The following is a 22,058-nucleotide window of genomic DNA, read 5'->3' on the forward strand; positions in this document are numbered from 1 at the left end:
AGGCTGCTTTGTCTCTCTCATAAATCCTGTAGACTAGGTGAAATATTTTTGTAATTCTATGCTCTTCTACGTATCGCAATAATTCTAAGGGAACGTCATCTATACCAGGGGCCGTGTTTCCACCAAGGTCTTTCAGTGCTCTGACTACCTCTCCTCGCAGTATTTCATCTTTATGTTCTTCCTCTTCCTTTTACATAATACTGACTTTCCCTTGTATTGTCCTCACATATATAACTTCTACCTTTCAGCTTCCCCTACTTTGCTTACTACTGCACTGCCAGTTGAACTGATGATATGCATACAGGTCCTTCTCTTTTCTAACAAGGATCACTTTAATTTTCCAATAGGTGCCATCTATCTTTCTTCTATCCATGAATGCTTCTACACCCTTGCATTTGTCCTCTAGCCATCCGTACTTTGCCATTTTCTATTGTCAGTTAGTTTCATTGTTTAGCCGTCTGTATTCCGTTTCACCTGTTTACTTTATGTACTTTCATATTTGCTTCTTTCTTCAGTTACATTCAATCTCTCTTATCCTAGACAAGGATTTCTACCAGGCCATTTGATCCTATGCTGCCCTTCTGCAGTTCGTAACCAATTAATTACTATCGAAGCCCACATCAACCCTGAGAAAATCCTGCTGTTTTTCGAAATCTTTGTCTCGCCATTATGTAATAAGTCTGAAACTATACTGTCTCCACGTTTACAATTTTCTTACATGATACGTAAATCAAGTCGTAACGTTTGCTAAAATTTTGTTCTACGAAAAATCCTACCAAGCGGCTTCATCTTTCGTTCCTTTCCCACAGTTGATACTGACTTACTATTTTTCCTTCTCTTTCTTTTCCCATTATCGAAGTTCAGTGCCCCATTAGTATTAAATGTTCCTCTCCCTTTTTTATATGAATAATTTCTTTTATCCCAACATTCATTCTTTCAATCTCTTCAGCTAGATAATAATTGGCATACAAACTTGTACTACAGTAGTCGTTGTCGCTTTCGTATCTATCTTGGTTATGAAATGCGTTTTCAATGCTGTTTATAGCAGCTTACCCACAGCCCATTCTCTTATTCATTATTAGACCTACTCCCGCATTACCCTTATTTTATTTTATGGTTATATCCCAGTTCTTACCTGACCAGAAATCCTGTTCCTTCTAACATCGAACTTCACTAATTCCCACTATAACTAACTGCAATGTAACCATTTCCCCTTTTTAAATACCTTGCTGCGCATCCCATTCAGAGGTATAACATTTCATGCTCCGACCCACAGAATGCCATTTTTGTTGTTTCTGATGACGATGTCTTCCCGAGTAGCCCCCACCCGGAGATCCTAATGGGTGACTATCTTATCCGAGAAGATTCAGTATAACTGCATACTTCGGGAAATATAATGGCTGTAATTTTTCCTTGTTTTTAGCTACTGACATCAGCAGAACATCAAGGCCAACCTGACTGTTGTTACAAGGTCACATTGGTCAGTGGTCCACAAAGATATCCCTGCAATTATTGGAAAGGCTGCTGCCCTTCTTCAGGAACCAAAAGTTAGTGTGGCTTCTCGTAGTTAACTGTTCCATCTTCTTAGTGCCAAAAGTCAGTCCCCTTTTGCTGTACCCTTCGTTACTTTCCTTACCATATAGGAGATATATTCTACATAGGTCGCTACCACCAACTGGTCTTCTGCGAACAGAAAAGGTATGCACACTGTGAGGTCTTTTATCTGAATGGGGATTCAGCTGTCATAATAGTAGTGGACCGAATGTCGAGCCATATATATCGCCAGTGTTGATTTGTCCACAATCGAAAGCCAACAACAGGCACTGTCTATGTTTGCTGCATGCATTCTTGAATCATCGGCGCTTTACTTTCTAATTAGTTTCATACTTCATTGTTCGTTTCTGCAATGTTTCAGTGTTTGTGTCTGAGTATACAATTGTAGTTCTCTCCACAGTAACTTCCATTTCCATTTTGTGGGGTGTAGGAGAATCTTCTGCTCGAATTCCTGACCTGGGCATCGTCTTTGCACCGCAAGATCTCTGTTTCTCTGCACCTCTGGAAACTCGGTTAACGACAAAGAGATTGGCTTACCCTTGCAGCAGTGGGCTGGATATACTGGAGGCGCTGACGACGAAAGAGCTGCTGGACAGGCCGAGCACGCTGACGAGATCCACGCTGGCCGGTTCGGTGCTCAGGTTCACAGCCACAGCCAACTCGGTGCCGTCACTCGCAGTCCTGCCAACAACGCAGCATCGCTCCAGTACAGTGCAAGTGATGCCTTGCAGGTACACTACAGCGTACACAAACACTTCTCCCATCGCTTATATTAAGATGATGTACCGTTTAAGAAATAATCTGTAGCATACAGGTGATTTGCCTGTTTTCTGTTGAAAAACTCTATCAAGACTTACAGTATCTGATCAAACATATCTGGACAACACTACGTAATGCGGAATAGACTAATAGACATCACGAGATGACAAATGCAGTATTGCTGAGAGTGGTAGTGGCGATGATCAAGAGTATAAGAATTTTTTTTAAATCTTATCGTATGTCTAGGGGTCCCCGTCGGGCTGAGCGTTTGCTGGGTGCCTGTCTTTCTATTTGACACCACTTCAGAGACCTGCAGTCTATGAGGTTGAAAGGATGATGATGAGGACAGCACAACACCCAGTCTCTGGGTGGAGAAAATTGCCCGACCCAACCTGGAATAGAACCTGCGCCCAGAGGATGGCAATCCGTCACGCTGACCATTCAGTTGGCAACGGCCTTGCCGCAGAGGATACACCAGTTCCCGTGAGATCACCGCAGTTAAACGCTGTCTGGCGTGGTCGGCACTTGGGTGGGTGACCATCCAGGCCGCCTTGCGCTGTTGCCATTTTTCGGGGTGGTGCACTCAGCCTCGTGATGCCAATTGAGGAGCTACTCGAACGATTAGTAGCGGCTTCGGTAAAGAATACCATCATAACGACCGGGAGAGCGGTGTGCTGACTCCACGCTCCTCCCATCCGCATCCTCCACTAAAGATGACACGGCGGTCGGATGGTCCCAGTTGGCCACTCGTGGCTTGAAGACGGAGTGACCATTCAGTTAGCGGGTGATGTTGTAGGTGGAAAGGTTGATGGTCTGGATAGTGATTACATTAATGGTGTGGATTTAAGATGATAATGATGGTTTCAGCACTGTCAGCAATAGTATTAGTGATATTAATCATGATTATTGGAATAGTGCCTGTCTTTGTGTTGATGATGGTATTGACTATTGTCGATGGTGATGGTCATCATGTTGATTGAGGTTGAGATAGTGATGATTGTAATGCTGATAGTGGTAGTGGTGATAATGACAATGCTGACTGTGCCGGTGATGAAGAGGGTAAACATGATAATGGTCCATATGATAGCAGTGGTGACTCTGTTCAAAAATGTTCAAATATGTGTGAAATCTTATGGGACTTAACTGCTAAGGTCATCAGTCTCTAAGCTTACACACTACTTAACCTAAATAATCCTAAGGAGAAACACACACACCCATGACTGCAGCACCTTAGACCGCTCAGCTAATCACGAGCGGCAGTGGTGAGTCTGATCATGATGATAATGATGACCTTGACCATGACTACGAGGATAACAGTGAAGATGGCCAGACCCATGGAGTGAAGTCCAACATTTTACTTGCTACGAATTGAGTGCAGACCTGGAGAACGCAAAGACGGTGCCGGAACTCTTGACGGAACTGGCGCCAGTCTGCACAGCTGATTCCTGTCTCAGCGCCACCAGCTGGCGGTAGGTCTTGAGGTGGCTCCTGTCTGCCTGCTCCTGGGCCGCGGCGTTCAGCGTGACGTAGTTCTCGTTCACTGGAAGCCAGGTCGAGTCACCCGTGCTGAACCCGGCGTTCTTGGTGTCGTCCCACTGGAAGGGCGTCCTCTCCGGGTCTCTGGAGTTACCGAGAGTGACTCCGTCCAAGCAGCCTTGAGGGTCGTGCGCCACCTCGCACGACATGTTGTAGTTGTCCTCCATGCCGATCTCCTCCCCGTTGTAGGTGACGGCGGTACCCGGCAGCAGCGTCACCAGCATGTTCATCCCGTCCACCAGCTCTGGGCTGTACCGGCTGGCCACGCGGTGCTGGTCGTGGTTGCCGATCTACGGAGAAAACAGTACTGCTGTAAGCTGGAAGAGCATACAGTTCCAAACAAATCTTCAGTTATTCAGTTGTTGCACTTACACTACCATTCACGCATATTACACGTAAGAGATTACCATGGCATGATGATGTTGGGTATGTGGGGCGCTCAACTGCGTGGTAATCAGCGCCCGCACAATGACCCCATTTATACACAGTCCAATTTTTTTACGCAATCCAATCTAGCCACTATGATGATCATGATGATGATGAAATTATGAGGACAACACAAACCCAGTCTCCGGGAAAAAATTACCACGGGAAGATATACGGGTTAGATAAAGGAAACAGGTAACATTTCAGCTAAGATCTTGTCCAGTGCATAGCCTATAATCACATTTCTCGACTTAGACTTCTGTTTTGTGTTTGCAATGTTCTTAAGGCCTAGACCATTTAAGAAATGTGCAACATTTGATTCGTCCGCTTTGACTCTATTTGACGATTATTTGTGGTTGTTTGTGACTCGAGAATAGACTCCAGTTTACCACGGATGACCGGTTGATGATGATATGAACTGTAGGAAAGAGTGTTGCACCTTGGAATACTTCTATATCCTACAATGTAATAGAAGTTTAATAACACAATGTTTATTACATTTTGAAATGGTGGCAGTCGCTTTACCTGTGCTGCAGTCTTTTTCTGAAAATGGAAAAATTACTCTGGAAAAGTAAGATTTTTCCAAATGTGAAACACTGCTCAAAGTTACAAGGTGATCATGTACCGAGGGGCAAACATCCTATTCAGATTTTAATATGTTGCGGTGGAGAAAATCTTGTCGGTACTGAATGCAATAGTCTGTTACATTGTAACTCTACTACAGCCCAATAATCAATCAGATAAATCAAATTAAGAAGTGTTATCAAAAACAAGTCACAAGGTAAAAATATTTTGAAATTGAAGTTAATGATAACTCATACAAATTTCCATTTCCAAGACAGGGAAAATAGTTAAACGCTAAAAAATTCAGTTGATTTTCTAATATCACGTGTTCCATAGTATAAGTCGTTCCGTTTCTAGGCACAAGATTGTGTACAACTCATGAAGTATGGCTTAACCCTCCACACATTATGTAACTACTTTACCCATTATAAAGCAATGTAACTGAAGAATTAACAAAATACTCCAAATAGCTTTAATGTGTCACACAGCACTTAAATATGTAGAACCTGTAATATTTACAACCGCCACAAAAACACTACCTCATGGCTCACAACACCAAAAAACAGTGGACAATGCCGGAAACTGGTAATGGCGACCTGTACTGGAAGTTCCTTTATGTGAGCGGAAATACCGGTCAGGAACATTCATGTGTTCCTAGGTACACTATGCTCGAGCTACAACACTCACCCTTACGTTTTACTTTGAGCCAAACCTGTTGTGTGTCTGCCCTTTCAAATTCAGACACGAAGAACATGGCATTTATGTAGGACAAACTATTTGAAAGTTCGACAAGTGTATCTAAGAAGAGATTGACTCCTAAAAACACACTACAGTACCGAAATGTACGATAGCTATCCACATCCGAAATACGAACAACGTAATTTCGATAAGTGATCTCAAATAGTCCCTCATTATCCACAAACTCGCAAACAGATACGTTTTCAACTTTCGTCTTGCACAAAATCATCCCAGAAGCAAAAACACTTCAGACATCCCAATTTCGACCAAGATTTATGGAATGACCCTTTAAACTTGCCCTACGTTTCAGAACGAACTGTTGTTAATTCAATCTTTATTAACAACCATAATAGCCGTTTGCAAAATAAATTGGATGATAATGACTAAATAACGCACTTTTACCAACATCAAGATCTTCACCAGCTGATAAACACAAAGAAAACAATAAGAAAGGAAGAAACGAATTGCTGCAGTTGGTTAAGTGCGAAGTGTTTTTCGATTTAATTTAGTTATAATGTGGCACCAGACGATACCCGTAACAAAATTGTACCATCGAACTTCGATGGGTTGTTGAAAATGTCTTCAGGGAAAGAAAGAACTGACGATAGCATCCCATGTCCGGAAACTTCATTTGACGATGGTGAAGGACATCAAAGTTATAGCACCCCTTCGGCAGTGACCTTTAATGTTTACGCCAACGAACCGCAAGCAGAATTCTTCGCAGTGGGTCCGAAGGCATTCAGGTTACTAGACATCGTCGAAAGCATCCACGCAAACGTTGGCCCCTTAAATCCAATGCCCTGTAGCCTATTTGAATGACGTTTCTAGACATGTATTTTCATCCTCAATTTGTTCTTCAAGACACGCTCTACCGCCCCTCGAAGTTTGTCGCTATCATTTTCTTATGCTAAGTGCAGTAGATACAAATATATTGGGTGATTCTAATGGTTCTTCACAAATTGGAGGGAGATTCGAAGAACGACATTGGAATAGGAACTTTTCATCTTGAAAGTTGACACTGACCTACATAGGGCGGAACGATCACCACGATAAAATAAGGGAAATCAGAGCTCGTACGGAAATATGTAGGTGTTCATTCCTTCCGCGCGCTATACGAGATTGGAATAATAAAGAACTGTGAAGGTGGTTCGATGAACCCTTTGCCAGGCACTTAAATGTGATTTGCAGAGTATCCATGTAGATGAACGTAACCCTGAGCCAGTGAAATCTTTGGTGTTTTAGGAACAGCAGCGGCAATCCAAACGCTCCTTAAAGTCAATGGACTAATCACCTAATATTTATCATGAAATGCCTATGTAACCGATAGTACGGTTACGTCGCTCCCCTGATCTGACGCCTCTTTACTTTTCTTTATGGTGTCACATCAAAAGACTCGTGACATCATTTCTCAACGAAGAAACATTTAACAACTGGGTAATTGAAGGCTTGATGAGGCCCCGGCCATTTCTGGTGTTTACGCCAGAATTTTCTACGAAGATGCTATGCCTGTACTGAATGTAGTGGTCGCCATTTTGAACACCTTCTGTAATGTACATCGTTGTTGGGTAAACAGTACCTTGTCTCTGGTGAATGTAGAGCACGTTTGCACTGATTGTCGTTGTTTTGGCACTCCAAAGCTTTCAAAAGCCAACATCGTAAGTTCCTACTCCAACGTTCCAAAGTTGTTCTTTTCTCCTCTACTGGTTTCCTTCAATTTGTGCACAATGTTTTGAGTGACCCTATATAGCGAAATAGACATTTTACCGTGCACTCTATCACCGATCATGAGAAATGTAGCTACATGTCCTTCGAACTAATGAATTCATTTTAATCCTAAATGATTGCAGTAAGACAATGGATGCAACTGGAACCATTTGACCAGTAATTCAATTTCTTACTATGTGGGTGTGCGCTTTCCAGGTTTTCTCATTGTTGAAACACCTCCTTGCCTAGGGCACGAACAAAAGTGAGACTAAAACAAAACTATTCCACTGTTTCAATTATTTACTACAGAATGAATAACGTGTCTCGTGCGTCACGTCTGAAAAAGACATAAAGAAAAAAATCTGGGAAATGGTTTCAGCTTGGTGAAGCTCTTTCAGTCACTAAAGTAATTATAGTGCATTCAAGCACTTTACAAATTACCGTTGCTCCATCCGTCTTTTTTAAATAAAAAGAACTTCAATATGGTTCTCTCTTTCTCTTAGTCAATCCTGCGTGTTAACAGTCAAATTACGCTGAATACAACTTGAAAATTTCAGTGTGGGTAATTAGTTTACCTCCAAAGTTGCATATACGGAAACGGAGCGAATGTGTTCTACAGTTCGGGGAGGTGTTGTCTTGAGTTTAGTGAAACTAGGGTGAGAGAGACTCAAAAATCTTTTTAATATTTCCAGACGCAGACATATGCTGTTATTAGGCTAAACTGTAGCAAGGTAATATTCATCTGTGGTGACGAGTAAGAACCCAGTAAAGTTACTTCCACTACATGGGTTTTCGGTTTGTACTAGCTATTTGGAAACTGTATATACAAAAGTTAACTGTCAAGCCGCCAATGCAACTTACATTGCTCTATACCTCTACTGTAAGGTATGTCGCTCATAGCTACAGAGGAACACAAAACACATCGCAACACAGGAAGCAATCACAAGAATTAACGTACCACCCAATTGGACCACACTCCACGCTGGTTGACAACATCGATCCAGTTACCGATGATCTCGACAAAGTCCTCAGCAGTGGATTCGGCGTTGAGGTCGGTGATCAGCACGAAGTTGAAGGAGAAGTCAGCCCCCGGATTGGTCGCGTTACCATAGTAGCCCATAATCTGGTCCACCGTTCCGTAGGCCTCGGTCATCATCGTCCTGGAAGATCAACCAACATCCCACATTGTCATCTGATCTGGGACTCTTACTGACAGCATCGTTGAACATGACATTCGTTTTCCCTATAACAGCACCTTAGATGCCTCATAGCTCCACGGGGGACGTTTCGTGAAGTCTGTTATGCGTGGTCGCTTGGTGCTATTAGTTCACTATTTATGAAAGCCGGAATACATAGTTCTGACTCCTGCGCGTCTCGTAGTCCTCCATTCTTTCATGTAATCGTCGTAGTTAACAGATTCAAATATTTGTATTTTATCGCGGCTAATGATATGAATTTTAATTGTAAACTGTGCCTTGTGTTTACCAACATTATTTATGAGTTAACCGGCTGTTTATATCGATTTTAAGTGTGATTGAGGTAGCCAGCAAAGAGTATTATGCATTTACATTACGATTTGAAAAATTTAAACAAAGTCAACAGCTGTGTCGATTCAGTCTGGAGGTCCTGAGCAATACACCCTCAAACGCAGACGTTTCACCGTCTAACAGGACCATTGAAAGAAACATTTGATGAAATATACACTTCTCTCCTTTAGAGACTACCATTATTACTACACACGTTTATTAAAAATGACTGAAACGATTTCATAAATTCACTATTAGCAACATTAATTGACATATTGTCACAAAACCCAACATTCTTACACAAAAACTCAAAATTTGTAGCTACTCTTCAGATTTCTGCCACGAGCGCGCAACTGGGTGCATTTAGACGCCGAAAAAGGACATGGTGAGCTGAAAACGCAGTCACATCAGTGGTTTATAACTGTTTGACGATAACACTTACCAAAGAATCGAATGTGTTGAATCCAGTCTCGCGACTATAAAGTTTACGGTGCCTTTTTCCTCTGCGTGAAGACCGTTAGACGACATGTATATCTGGACATACTGGAAAATTAGGGCATGCCGCAACTAGATACCGGGCTTCATCTACCAACAGAATGGTACTCCACTCTGCTTCCAGCATGATGTTCGTGAACTCTTAAACAGGAAACTAAGAAGCTTAAGGAGCGGTCGTCATGAGTATAACGATCAGCAATTCATGTCACGTTCTCCACGTTCTCCCGACATAACCCCATGTGATGTTTCTGTGTGGAGTTATGTGAAAGATTCAGCGTTCACTCTTCTTCTGTCAACAAACCTACCAAACTGCGAGTTCGCATCAAGAGTGCTTTTGAACAGATTGATAGGGACATGCTGCATCGAATATGGGAAGAATTTGGTTATCGACTTGTCAGCAGAATCAGTAAGGGGCACATATGGAGTACTTGTAATATATCAAGAATAAGCTTTTTGAGTTTTTCTACGCGTCATCAAAGTCCAGTGACAGTATATTAAACACTACACCTACAGAAAATCTGTAAAATCACTTCAGTCATTTGTTGTAACCTTATATTTGTTACAACAGTTTTTATTCCCAGGCATATTCACATTTTATGTTTTTCGATTAGCTGCACCGACGGTGTCAACAGGTAAAATTCAGATTAATATGCTGTACAGAAGGACCTTGCACTGCCAAGAGTGACAGAGTCCTGAAACTGGTGATGCTGGTATGTACAGCGCGCTCAACAGCGAGGTCATCAGCAACCTTTCTAAACTAAGTGGAAACGGATTTTTTTTTAAATTATACATCAACAGGTAAAATACAAAATGTAGCTCTCAGCCATCCTGTACACTCACTTACGCTCTCATACGCAAGACATAATGACATATCTATAGTCATTTTATGGTTAAAAAACACAAATGGATGGGGAACAGTGCCTGGTTGATCAATGGGAAAATAAAAGATGAAGCCATCGCCCTGAAAATACATTAAAATCTTTTACCCAAGAAGTTATGTATAAGGTGAGATATCACACAGAATAGTGAACCACGAACCACATTCTATTCATTGTCTCCTGAAATACAGGACAGATCAGCTGGTAAGTCGGTTTCAGCCCTCATATTTTGATACTCGTAGTTAAAATGTGGTGTGCACATTCCTGGTACTGATGCACTTTACCAGCTGACGTCGCTAAACTCCCAGTATTATAGTGTAAGGTAAGTTCTTTACCCGAAGGCTGGTATGAACACTTTAGTGCTTATTTGAGTAGGCATGGGCCAATTGACATAATATGACCTTGCCATCCTCAAACTGACTTACGTAGCCAAAAACAGTGTTGCCTACAGTTTGAAAGAGTTTGAAAGCGTATAGTCCTTTTGAAAAATTAAGCTTATTTTTCAACTGTAATTTCGGAATGGGTTTTACCCTGATTTCAAACCATCCAACTGATAAACTGATCCGATTTGGAAGTTTTAGTGTCAACAGCGGTGCTTTCGCAAGCACAACGGGAATTTCACTGAAACCTTTCTGAGGTAAAACAATTAATAAGTCGTAACCAGGACTACTGTTGCATTAATTAATAGATGTTTGATGGGCCTCATCTTGTAGACGAAAATTTTATAAGACAAATGCATTTTCCATCTGTACGACTCAACCTGAGCATCCAGGGCAACATTTAAAACCTTAACAAGTACTGGAAGATTGATCTAATAATGTCGTTGTTCTGACCTGCACACACACAGCAAGCCACATGACGTCGACTAACAGCTGTAAATAGCCAGAAGAAGAGTGTGTGGCGAAGTAAGGCATGGCGAAGTAAGGCACGTCCATTTCTTATGAAGCATAATCGTTTAATGGAGACAATGTCCTATGAGGAAACCCAGTACTGGAGCAAATAAATAAATCCTCGTGGATGTATTGCGATCAAATGACCCCTTTTAATGCAATTAAAAGACAAAAACAAATTTTGGTAGAAAGATATTCTAAAATTACTGGGTATACAACCTCATATTGGCAATTACATTTCGTCTCAGGTCCTGCACAAACTCATTAATTGTTGAGCCACTTAACAGGACCAAACATACAACAACGAAAGCGCCTTCCCTACTATTAGTGGACAGAATGAAGGAGAAAGAGGGGAGAAGGCGGAATGGGGGGGGGGAGGGGGGGAGGAACACCACTTGGCAGTAATGGATGTGCTGAACTGGATATCTCTGTCTACTTCGCGATGTGGTTTCGAAGAGGTCACAAAGGAGTGTTGACTTTCATTACCTTTTACACATGTACGCGATAAGAGAATTTACTCTGCATAAATAACAATGGAACAATAAGATCCATTAGAAACTGAAGGGACACACAGATTAAGCTAGGAGCATGCAGCGATCTCACCCATATATATGAAGAAGCATGTTGAAACCACATATCTATGTCTTCACAGTATTGTAACTAGAAAAGCTTCCAATTGGGACCACGTTGACTCAAATAAAAATTTTCACGGTGAGCACCGTGATTGACTCCCACATTCCAAAATTTTATGCTCCATGAGACGACCGTGCTAGACGGCTCAGAGACACCCTTGGCAGTCAGCCAGACATATCAGCCTTCGATGTTTTCGAAAAACAGCTGAGCGGCGGGGGACGCACTTCCTCACTTACGAAACAGGTCCGTGCGGAAAGAGGCAACATGTTTCAGATTTAACGTGTACTGCGAGACAAGGGGCATCTTGGCAATTGTAACATTAACATATATAGCCAGCGGTGAAAAAAGTGGTAAGGTGAAGTCTGTTGCACAAGTCCATGACCAGGCTCCTGACATGACTGCATACAGAGGTAAGCCATTCTTCGCCATGGCACAAGTATGGTGGAGGGCCCATCGTCTCAGCCACTTTTTGCCCCCCCCCCCTCCCCCGGAGAAGACCCCTGTACTCATTTCATAACAAGCTGAGTGGGTCTGGGGTCGTCGTGGAGGGAATGGAACAAGGAAGAGATCGCCACTCCATCGATGATCGAACCCATGACCTCCATGCTGCAGTCTAGCGAGCTACTAGACTACCGCAGCCACCTGAAAGAAGTGGTAAGTGATAATAACTACTGTAACATGCGTGGCCACTTGCTGGCGTATTGCCTCTCGGCCTCTGTCTCCGATCTTGGGCCAACTCTTTTTAATGAATTTCCTGACCTTTTACCAGCACAAGTGCCTGGCTAAACGATAGGAAATTCGTTAAACAATCGTCGGCCTAAGATCTCGAGACAGAAGCTAGCTGGTAAGTGACACATGGAAAAAGCTCTAGGACTAACCATGGATGAATCATAGACTTTTTATTTTAGTGTAGGATGCAATAAAGGAGTTTCTACGCAACTTGGGTACAAGAACATCATGAGCAGTGGGGGATGGTGGCTTACCTGTCATCATACTCGTCGACGACGGAGCGGAACTCTTGTATGATGACGTAGGTCTCCGGCTGATGTTTGTACGGCTGGTCAGGGTCGCCCGGGATCTCGTCTGGGAAGCCGGCCTTCTCCACCATATGCGGCACCGCGTCCATGCGATAGCCGTCCACGCCCTTGTCCAGCCAGAACCTCAGCACGTCCTGAAAACGCCCAGTATTCAGTCAATCAGGGTAGACGTTTGGCTGCTCACCCACTGATCGGTTCAAAGCCCTAAATTACAAACAGCACTCTTCGTACTGCTCTAAAACGGTAGACATGTGCGTGTGTGGTCTTCGGTCCAGAGACTGGTTTTGATGCAGCTCTCCATGCTACTCTATCCTGTGCAAGCTCCTTCATCTCCCAGTACCTACTGCAACCTACATCCTTCTGAACCTGCTTAGTGTATTCATCTCTTGGTCTCCCTCTACGATTTTTACCCCCCCCCCCCCCCCCTCCACGCTTCCCTCCAATACTAAATTGGTGATCCCTCGATGTCTCAGAACATGTCCTACCAACCGATCCCTTCTTCTAGTCAAGTTGTGCCACAAACTCCTCCCCAATTATATTCGATCCCTCCTCATTAGTTATGTGATCTACCCATCTAATCTTCAGAATTCTTCTGTAGCACCACATTTCGAAAGCTTCTATTCTATTCTAGTTTAAACTATTAATGGTCCACGTTTCACTTCCATACATGGCTACACTCCATACAAATACTTTCAGAAACGACTTCCTGATACTGAAATCTATACTCGATGTTAACAAATTTCTGTTCTTTAGAATTTTATATCCTCTTTACTTGCTCCCTAAATACCAAAACTCATTTACTACTTTAAGCGTCTCGTTTCCTAATCTAATTCCCGCAGCATCACCCGATTTTATTCGACTAAATTCCATTATCCTCGTTTTGCTTTTGTTGATGTTCATCTTATATCTTCCTTTCAAGACACTGTCCATTCCGTGCAGCTGCTCTTGCAGGTCCTTTGCTTTCTCTTACAGAATTACGATGTCATCGGCGAACCTCAAAGTTTTTATTTCTTCTCCGTGGATTTTAATGCCTACTCCGAACTTTTCTTCTGTTTCCTTTGCTGCTTGCTCAATATACAGATTGAATAACATCGGGGAGAGGCTGCAACCCTTGTCTCACTCCCTTCCCAACCGCTGCTTTCCTTTTGTGCCCCTCTACTCTTATAACTGCCATCTGTTTTCTATACAAAATGTAAATAGCCTTTTGCTCCTTGTCTTTTACCCCTGCCACCTTCAGAATTTGAAAGAGAGTATTCCAGTCAATGTTCTCGAAAGCTTTCTCTAAGTCTACAAATGCTAGAAACGTAGCTTTGCCTTTCCCTAATCTATTTTCTAAGATAAGTCTTAGGGTCAGTATTGCCTCACGTGTCCCAACATTTCTACGGAATCCAAACTGATCTTTCCCGAGGTTGGCTTCTACCAGTTTTTCCATTCGTCTGTAAAGAATTCGCGTTAGTATTTTGCAGCCGTGACTTATTAAACTGATAGTTCGGTAATTTTCACATCTGTCAACACCTGCTTTCTTTAGGATTGGAATTAATATATTATTCTCGAAGACTGACGGTATTTCGCCTGTCTAATACTTCTCGCTCACTAGGTGGTAGAACTTTATTAGACCTGGCTCTCCCAAGGCTGTCAGTAGTTCTAATGGGATGTTGTCTACTCCCGGGGCTTTTTTTCGACTAAGGTCTTTCAGTGCTCTGTCAAACTCTTCACGCAGTATCATGTCTCCTATTTCATCTTCAATTACATTCTCTTCGATTTCTATAATATTGTCGTCCAGAACATCGTCATGTATAGACCCTCTATATACTCCTTCCATCTTTCTGCTTTCCCTTCTTTGCTTAGAACTGGGTTTCCATCTGAATTGATATTCATACGGTAGACATAAACTTCGCAAATCAAAGAAGTCGGCACACAAAACCTCGGTTTCTGAGATGCTCTTCTATCGTTATAAAGCTGTTCCAGACTCCTAGTTTTTCCCGCAACTTCTCAAATGCTAGCTGGAGTTGTTGGGCACTCAGGCTTAATTTGTGCCCGTGCACAGTATGATAACTACAATGTGCAAAGTAGTTCAACTGAATAGGAAAAATAATAGCAATACGTGAAATGATCAAAAGGTGAAAGGGAAAAGAATACAGTGTTTGATACAGCTTGCTTTCTTGCAAATTTCAGCGAGGAAACCTTTTCTCTTGTATCAGCTGAGTAAGTTTCGTCTCGAAACTACCATATCACAAGTTAATTACTGGTAATCTTCAGGTGAAACGCTCAACGCTGTACGCGATGCTGATAACGATGACAATGATGATGGTAATAGTATGAAATTTGTCTGAACTTTGCTCCAAGACGAACCTGACACTCGACTGGCAAGCAGAGAATTTTTCACCAGTGATTCTTTTCACACAAATTTGCTTGTTATTATTGTAGGTTTCTTTCTTCTTTTAATAACCCGCTTCAAGTGGCAGACGCAAAAGTCTTTAAACTAAAGACAGCAAAGTGGGAAAGCATGCACTACAAAGAGTGATACTATCTTAGAACTCTCTACAAACTATTATACAGGATGTTTGGAAATTCTCGTTATAAACTTCTAGGACTTGTAGAGCGTAGTGAGTAGAGAATATTTTGAATAGGAATCTACGACGATTTAAATTTTGACATGTAACAGAAATGTAACACCTGTGCGTCTGCTGAGGGAAAGAGAAATGTCTCAGAGTTTCTTGTCCTGGTATGCGTCAGTGTAGACGTGATGAAGTGTACTGCGTTAGACGGTCGCCTGAGGTCACTTAATGTGTCCTGTAGATTCAGACGAAGATCTGCTGGCACGAGTTCTGACCGTTGTTTTAATGCATCAGTACTGCTCTGTGCGAAGAGTATGCTGGGTTCTTTTCTGTTTTGGAATAATGTAACCACGTAGTGTTTAAGTATTGCTACAAACATGTGTGCTTAAGTGATAAATGGATATCTCGTTACGTTTCCTTTCGAACTGTTACCTAATAGTTTTCTGTGTTACGTCTCTTTCGATCCTCAGACGGAAGTGGAGGAGTTAAACATCTCGTTTCCAAACATCGGTTGTAATTCGAAATATTATGTACTGACTCCTCTCTACAAGTCCCTGAAGTTTATAACGGGAATTTCCGAACATCCTGTATACATGTTTTGATTCCGTATTTATTGTTACGTGCATCTACAAAAGAAAAATTCGGATTAGGTATTAACATCCATGGAGAAGAAATAAAAATTTTGAGGTTAGCTCATGACATTGTAATTCTGAAGAGACAGCAAAGGACTTGGAAGAGCAGTTGAATGGAATGGACAGTGTCTTGAAACGAGGATATAAGATGAACATCAACAAAAGCCAAACGAGGATAATGGAATGTAGTCGAATGAAGTCGGGTGATGCTGAGGGAATTAGATTAGGAAATGAGACAGTTAAAGTAGTAAAGCAGTTTTGCTATTTGGGGAGCAAAATAACTGATGATGGTCGACGTAGAGAGGATATAAAATGTAGACTGGCAATGGCAAGGAAAGCGTTTCTGAAGAAGAGAAATTTGTTAACATCGAGTATAGATTTAAGTGTCAGGAAGTCATTTCTGAAAGTATTTGTATGGAGTGTAGCCATGTATGAAAGTGAAACATGGACGATAAATAGTTTGGACAAGAAGAGAATAGAAGCTTTCGAATTGTGCTGCTACAGAAGAATGCTGAAGATTAGATGGGTACATCACATAACTAATGAGGAAGTATTGAATAGGATTGGGGAGAAGAGAAGTTTGTTGCACAACTTGACCAGAAGAAGGGATCCGTTGGTAGGACATGTTCTGAGGCATCAAGGGGTCACCAATTTAGTATTGGAGGGCAGCGTGGAAGGTAAAAACCGTAGAGGAAGACCAAGAGATGAATACACTAGCAGATTCAGAAGGATGTAGGCTGCAGTAGGTACTGGGAGATGAAGAAGCTTGCACAGGATGGAGTAGCATGGAGAGCTGCATCAAACCAGTCTCAGGACAGAAGACCAAAACAACAACAACAACTTCATAATACGATTAATACTAGTCACTACCAGTCAAGCACCATTAGAATAACTTGTTACTGGACTCAAATTAAGTTTTTTGGGCGCACCATAGTATTTTCGATGAGTCCGTGAAAATTTGTAACCCACTGAAATATACACCTGAATGAATTTACGTAGTTCTAAAATACTTTATCAATTTTTTTTAACAGTGAGGCGCACAGTTTGACATTATTGCAGTTCTGGTACCTCATTCGTCTCCACTTTGAAGAACATCCAGGTTTCTCATATTGCAGAAGCATAAATATCTGGGGACAAGAGTCCGCAAAGAAAGAAAGAGACGGGGTGGGTACCTCCATTTCGGCGAGCACCGCAGGGTTCCTGTAGTTGAGGTCGGGCTGCTTGATGTGGAACTGGTGCAGGTAATACTGCTGTCGGGCGTCGTTCCACTCCCACGCAGTCTGCTGGTCGAACTGGTTGGGCTGCAAATCACAGAGAACACTTGAGTCAGTTGTGTTCAATACATTACCACATGTACAGCTTTCAGTAACCAGCTCAAGTGTTCGCATCAGAGAGACTTAACATTGGTCGTCGCCGTGTCTACAGTGAACCATTCCACGAAATTTCCTGTAAACGTGGCTTGTATCAAACGCTCAAGTAAGACTGTCACATACACATTGAAGACGGAGCCACAAGCATCCAAATGGAATGTGCGTATCAGGAAAGATACGCTCTGCAATTCCGAATCGCTGTCATAGATCAATTACTCCAATGAGTAATTAAAAGTTGACTATTTAATAAACAGTTAATGCTCACAAGCTTCCATGGGACGAAGGAGGCTACGGAGCTTACTTTTCACGATCGCGTAATCTAGCTGAATAACGCTCTCCAACATGAAGAGCCCCCTGCAAACTCTTTGGTTTTCATATTTTTGAAGGAGATTGCATGGACCAAAACAATAAAAAAATTTACTCAGTTCCAGCTTGCTGAATGGTAGTCGGCAGCGAGTGTGAAAACGATACCCAGTACGCATGGGCACTAAAGACACAGTAGTGCTCATAGCTCTTAAGGTATGCATTTTAGAGCCGATGTGTAGTAGACTTTTCTTCTTGTTTTGGCCGATATTGCAAGCCTTCACTCGCTTCAATCATAAACATATGTCTGGCAAGGGAACCTCCCCATCGCACCCCCATCAGATTTAGTTATAAGTTGGCACAGTGGATAGGCCTAGAAAAAATGAACACAGATCGCTCGAGAAAACAGGAAGAAGTTGTGTGAAACTATGAAAAACATAAGCAAAATTTGCAAACTGAGTAGTCCATGTGTAAAATAAGCAACATCAAGGACATTAAGAGCTCAGGAGCGCCGTGGTCCCGCGGTTCGCGTGAGCAGATGTGGAACGAGAGGTCCTTGGTTCAAATCTTCCCTCGACTGAAAAGTTTAATTTCTTATTCTCAGACAATTACTTTGCGAATCTGCACAGGTACAGAGAGCAGTATTGTTTACGTGATCGTGTGTCAATAATCAAAGTTCAGGCACTCACACATAATCAACTTCGCTCTCCAAAATTCCAGGACCTGTTCAAATTGGATAAAGAATGGTGATTGATAGACAAAGGATACACTAGGTGGAAGTTATACAAATTCTCCCCTGAACTACGCGGTCCGGCGTTCTGATTATCAGAACGCGGGAAAACTTCCCTGTCGGATACCTGAAATCCCAGTAGATGTCACTGTGAGGTGCACTCGTTCGCTGCTCTGGCCAACCTAATTTGGTCAAAGACACGATGGTGCGTGCTGGAATTTTCAGATGTCAGACGGCCGACTCAGGACGAATAAGTTGACTCTCGTGACACATAATATGTCCAAGATGATATGCAGTTCTACGGCCAGTATAGCTGGAACTGCCACAGGCTCTTAGTCCACGACAAGACACAGACCACAAGTCTCACCCACTAGGGAAAGACTGGAAGTTCTCCAGCAGGGGAGGACCAGAAGAAGAGACCCAAAGAGTCACAACCACTTTCCACCAAGCCTCGGTACAGGAGCAGAATTATCAAAACGAAACCGTCCCCACACATTGCACAAACCAATCGAACTATGCCGTATTCATTCAATCTCCTCTCTTGTTCGACTGGTAGGCAATTCAGTCCCAACAGAGGGGTTCCCATGCTGGGGGAGCAAGCCTCTACTTTGCATATCCTCACATGAGCCAATCACTCTCAATTACTATCAATTTTTTCATCTTTATATGTTCCACGCCTCACTCACGTGACTGGCACACGCACACTGACAACAAATTTATGTGTCAGTCTGGTGCTTCGACCTGTTGTGCTGCCATTCATGAACAGCATTCCAACGAGTTTTTCCAACAGGATAACGCTCACCCACATACCGCTGTTGTAATCCAACATCCTCTACAGGGTGTCGACATGTTGCCTTGGCCTCCTCGATCACCAAATCTGTCTTCAGTTGAGCACATATGGGACATTATCGGACGACAACTCCAGCGTCATCCACAAACAGCATTAACCATCCCTGTATTAAATGGCCAAGAGCAACAGGCATGGAACGCCATTCCACATCACGTAAACTGAAACCCAGCACCTACACAACACAACGCGCGCACGTTTGAATGCTTGCATTCAACGTTCTGGCAGTTACAACGGTTATCAATGTGCCAGCATTCACGTTTGCAATGGCTTATCTCGCTCTCACATTACCCTGTGAAGTTACAATGTGAGTTAAAAATATTACGTAGACAAACGCATGCCCGAAAATTCATTTCTCTACATTAATTACTTTTTGGTGCTCCTATTTTTTTCTTTCAATGTAGGTGCGTGCTTAGCGAGGCATTCTGCGAAGTGTAAAACACAGAAAGACGAAATGCGTTGCAATTGTAATGCTTTTTTCAATTTGACTATCAATCTTTTTTAAAAATTCGGTAATTAATAATTTCGATTTGCAATGAAAAATTGATTTTTGTGCGCGACGTGTAATTACAAATAATAAGACGTCCATTTTTCATAAAAATTAGGATTAGACATATGTTAACTAGCATATATTGAACGAATTTTGTATTTAAAAGAAGTGGTATTCGAAATTAACGAAAAGAATAAAATGAAAATAATAACTACCGAAATTAATTTGGGAATTCAGGGATGACCTTTGATTCCCTACTCTTTACAATTTACAGTTTCAAGTCGCAATATGGAAAGTTCGCACAGTGGATGCTCTACCCCAGGTGGTAACTCTGATGGGGAATCCACCATTCCTTCATGTAATGCAATGGGACCTAGGATTCTGGGGAGTCCCAAGATTTGCGATGAAGAAAAGATGAAATATGTAGAAAAGCCTTCCAAGTTTCAGTTCAAGAAGAAGTACTACTTTGGAACCTTAAATTTAAATTCTCTTCTGAAAACTGGGAAACAAAAGGAATTAGAATTATTTCTGCAGAAGACCGATATACAGATTATAGCAGTTCAGGAAACACGATTCTTAGATGAGGATGTAGTTGATACACAACATTATAGAATTTATAAAGAGAAACCAGCAGTGAGAATAACGGAAAAAATGCCGATGTTTGGAACAACATTTTATGTAAACAAAAAATCGTAGATAGTGTAACAGAATTTAGATCTAATTCAGAAAGGATATCCATGTTAATAATGAAGTGCAAGAGTAAAAGCTACACCCTCATAAACTGTCATGCACCTATAAACGCCGACAACAGAAGAAATCTGGAGAAAGGAAATAAATTCTGGGATCTTTTAGAATCTTAAATTTCTATCATACCTAAAAAGAACGTTAAAATACTTCTTGGTGACTTCATTGAGCAAAAGGGGAGGGAAAAAAAATTTAGAATTATTGTAGGTGAATAACCAGCACACTCAAGAACAAACAGAAATGGTGAAAGACTGATCAACATGTGTAAAATGTTCCAGTTAAAACTCATGTCCACACATTTCCGCAAACTGAAAAGAAAAGCCAAAACCTGGAGACATCCAAATCCAAACCTAGGCGAATTTCAACTGGATCACGTATCCACATCTAAAAGGTTGTTGTTGTTGTCTTCAGTCCTGAGACTGGTTTGATGCAGCTCTCCATGCTACTCTATCCTGTGCAAGCTCCTTCATCTCCCACCTACTGCACCTACATCCTTCTGAATCTGCTTAGTGTACTCATCTCTCGGTCTCCCTCTACGATTTTTACCCTCCACGCTGCCCTCCAATGCTAAATTTGTGATCCCTTGATGCCTCAAAACATGTCCTACCAACCGATCCCTTCTTCTAGTCAAGTTGTGCCACAAACTTCTCTTCTCCCCAATCCTATTCAATACCTCCTCATTAGTTACGTGATCTATCCACCTTATCTTCAGTATTCTTCTGTAGCACCACATTTCGAAAGCTTCTATTCTCTTCTTGTCCAAACTAGTTATCGTCCATGTTTCACTTCCATACATGGCTACACTCCAAACAAATACTTTCAGAAACGACTTCCTGATACATAAATCTATATTCGATGTTAACAAATTTCTCTTCTTCAGAAACGCTTTCCTTGCCATTGCCAGTCTACATTTTATATCCTCTCTACTTCGACCATCATCAGTTATTTTACTTCCTAAATAGCAAAACTGCTTTACTACTTTAAGTGTCTCATTTCCTAATCTAATTCCCTCAGCATCACCCGATTTAATTTGACTACATTCCATTATCCTCGTTTTGCTTTTGTTAATGTTCATCTTATATCCTCCTTTCAAGACACTGTCCATTCCGTTCAACTGCTCTTCCAAGTCCTTTGCCGTCTCTGACAGAATTACAATGTCATCGGCGAACCTCAAAGTTTTTACTTCGTCTCCATGAATTTTAATACCTACTCCAAATTTTTCTTTAGTTTCCTTTACTGCTTGCTCAATATACAGATTGAATAACATCGGGGAGAGGCTACAACCCTGTCTCACTCCTTTCCCAACCACTGCTTCCCTTTCATGCCCCTCGACTCTTATTACTGCCATCTGGTTTCTGTACAAATTATAAATAGCCTTTCGCTCCCTGTATTTTACCCCTGCCACCTTTAGAATTTGAAAAAGAGTATTCCAGTCAACATTGTCAAAAGCTTTCTCTAAGTCTACAAATGCCAGAAACGTAGGTTTGCCTTTTCTTAATCTTTCTTCTAAGATAAGTCGTAAGGTCAGTATTGCCTCACGTGTTCCAACATTTCGACGGAATCCAAACTGATCCTCCCCGAGGTCTGCATCTACCAGTTTTTCCATTCGTCTGTAAAGAATTCGCGTTAGTATTTTGCAGCCGT

At 41.9% G+C, this 22,058-nt stretch overlaps 1 protein-coding gene across 1 annotated transcript in view; it reads right to left on the reverse strand.

Moving 5' to 3' along the window:
* LOC126340263 (uncharacterized) overlaps positions 1–22,058 on the reverse strand; it is a 175,253-nt gene that overhangs the window by 140,800 nt on the left and 12,395 nt on the right. The window contains exons 4-8 of the mRNA XM_050001682.1: positions 17,103–17,231; positions 12,687–12,874; positions 8,240–8,441; positions 3,694–4,139; positions 2,092–2,235 (exon numbers count right to left, since the gene is read on the reverse strand). Of these exons, the coding sequence (XP_049857639.1) occupies positions 2,092–2,235; positions 3,694–4,139; positions 8,240–8,441; positions 12,687–12,874; positions 17,103–17,231 (1,109 nt within the window). The remainder of the gene's footprint in view (positions 1–2,091; positions 2,236–3,693; positions 4,140–8,239; positions 8,442–12,686; positions 12,875–17,102; positions 17,232–22,058) is intronic.

The sequence above is a fragment of the Schistocerca gregaria genome, chromosome 1 (genome assembly GCF_023897955.1).
Source record: "Schistocerca gregaria isolate iqSchGreg1 chromosome 1, iqSchGreg1.2, whole genome shotgun sequence".
NCBI classification, from domain to species: domain Eukaryota; kingdom Metazoa; phylum Arthropoda; class Insecta; order Orthoptera; family Acrididae; genus Schistocerca; species Schistocerca gregaria.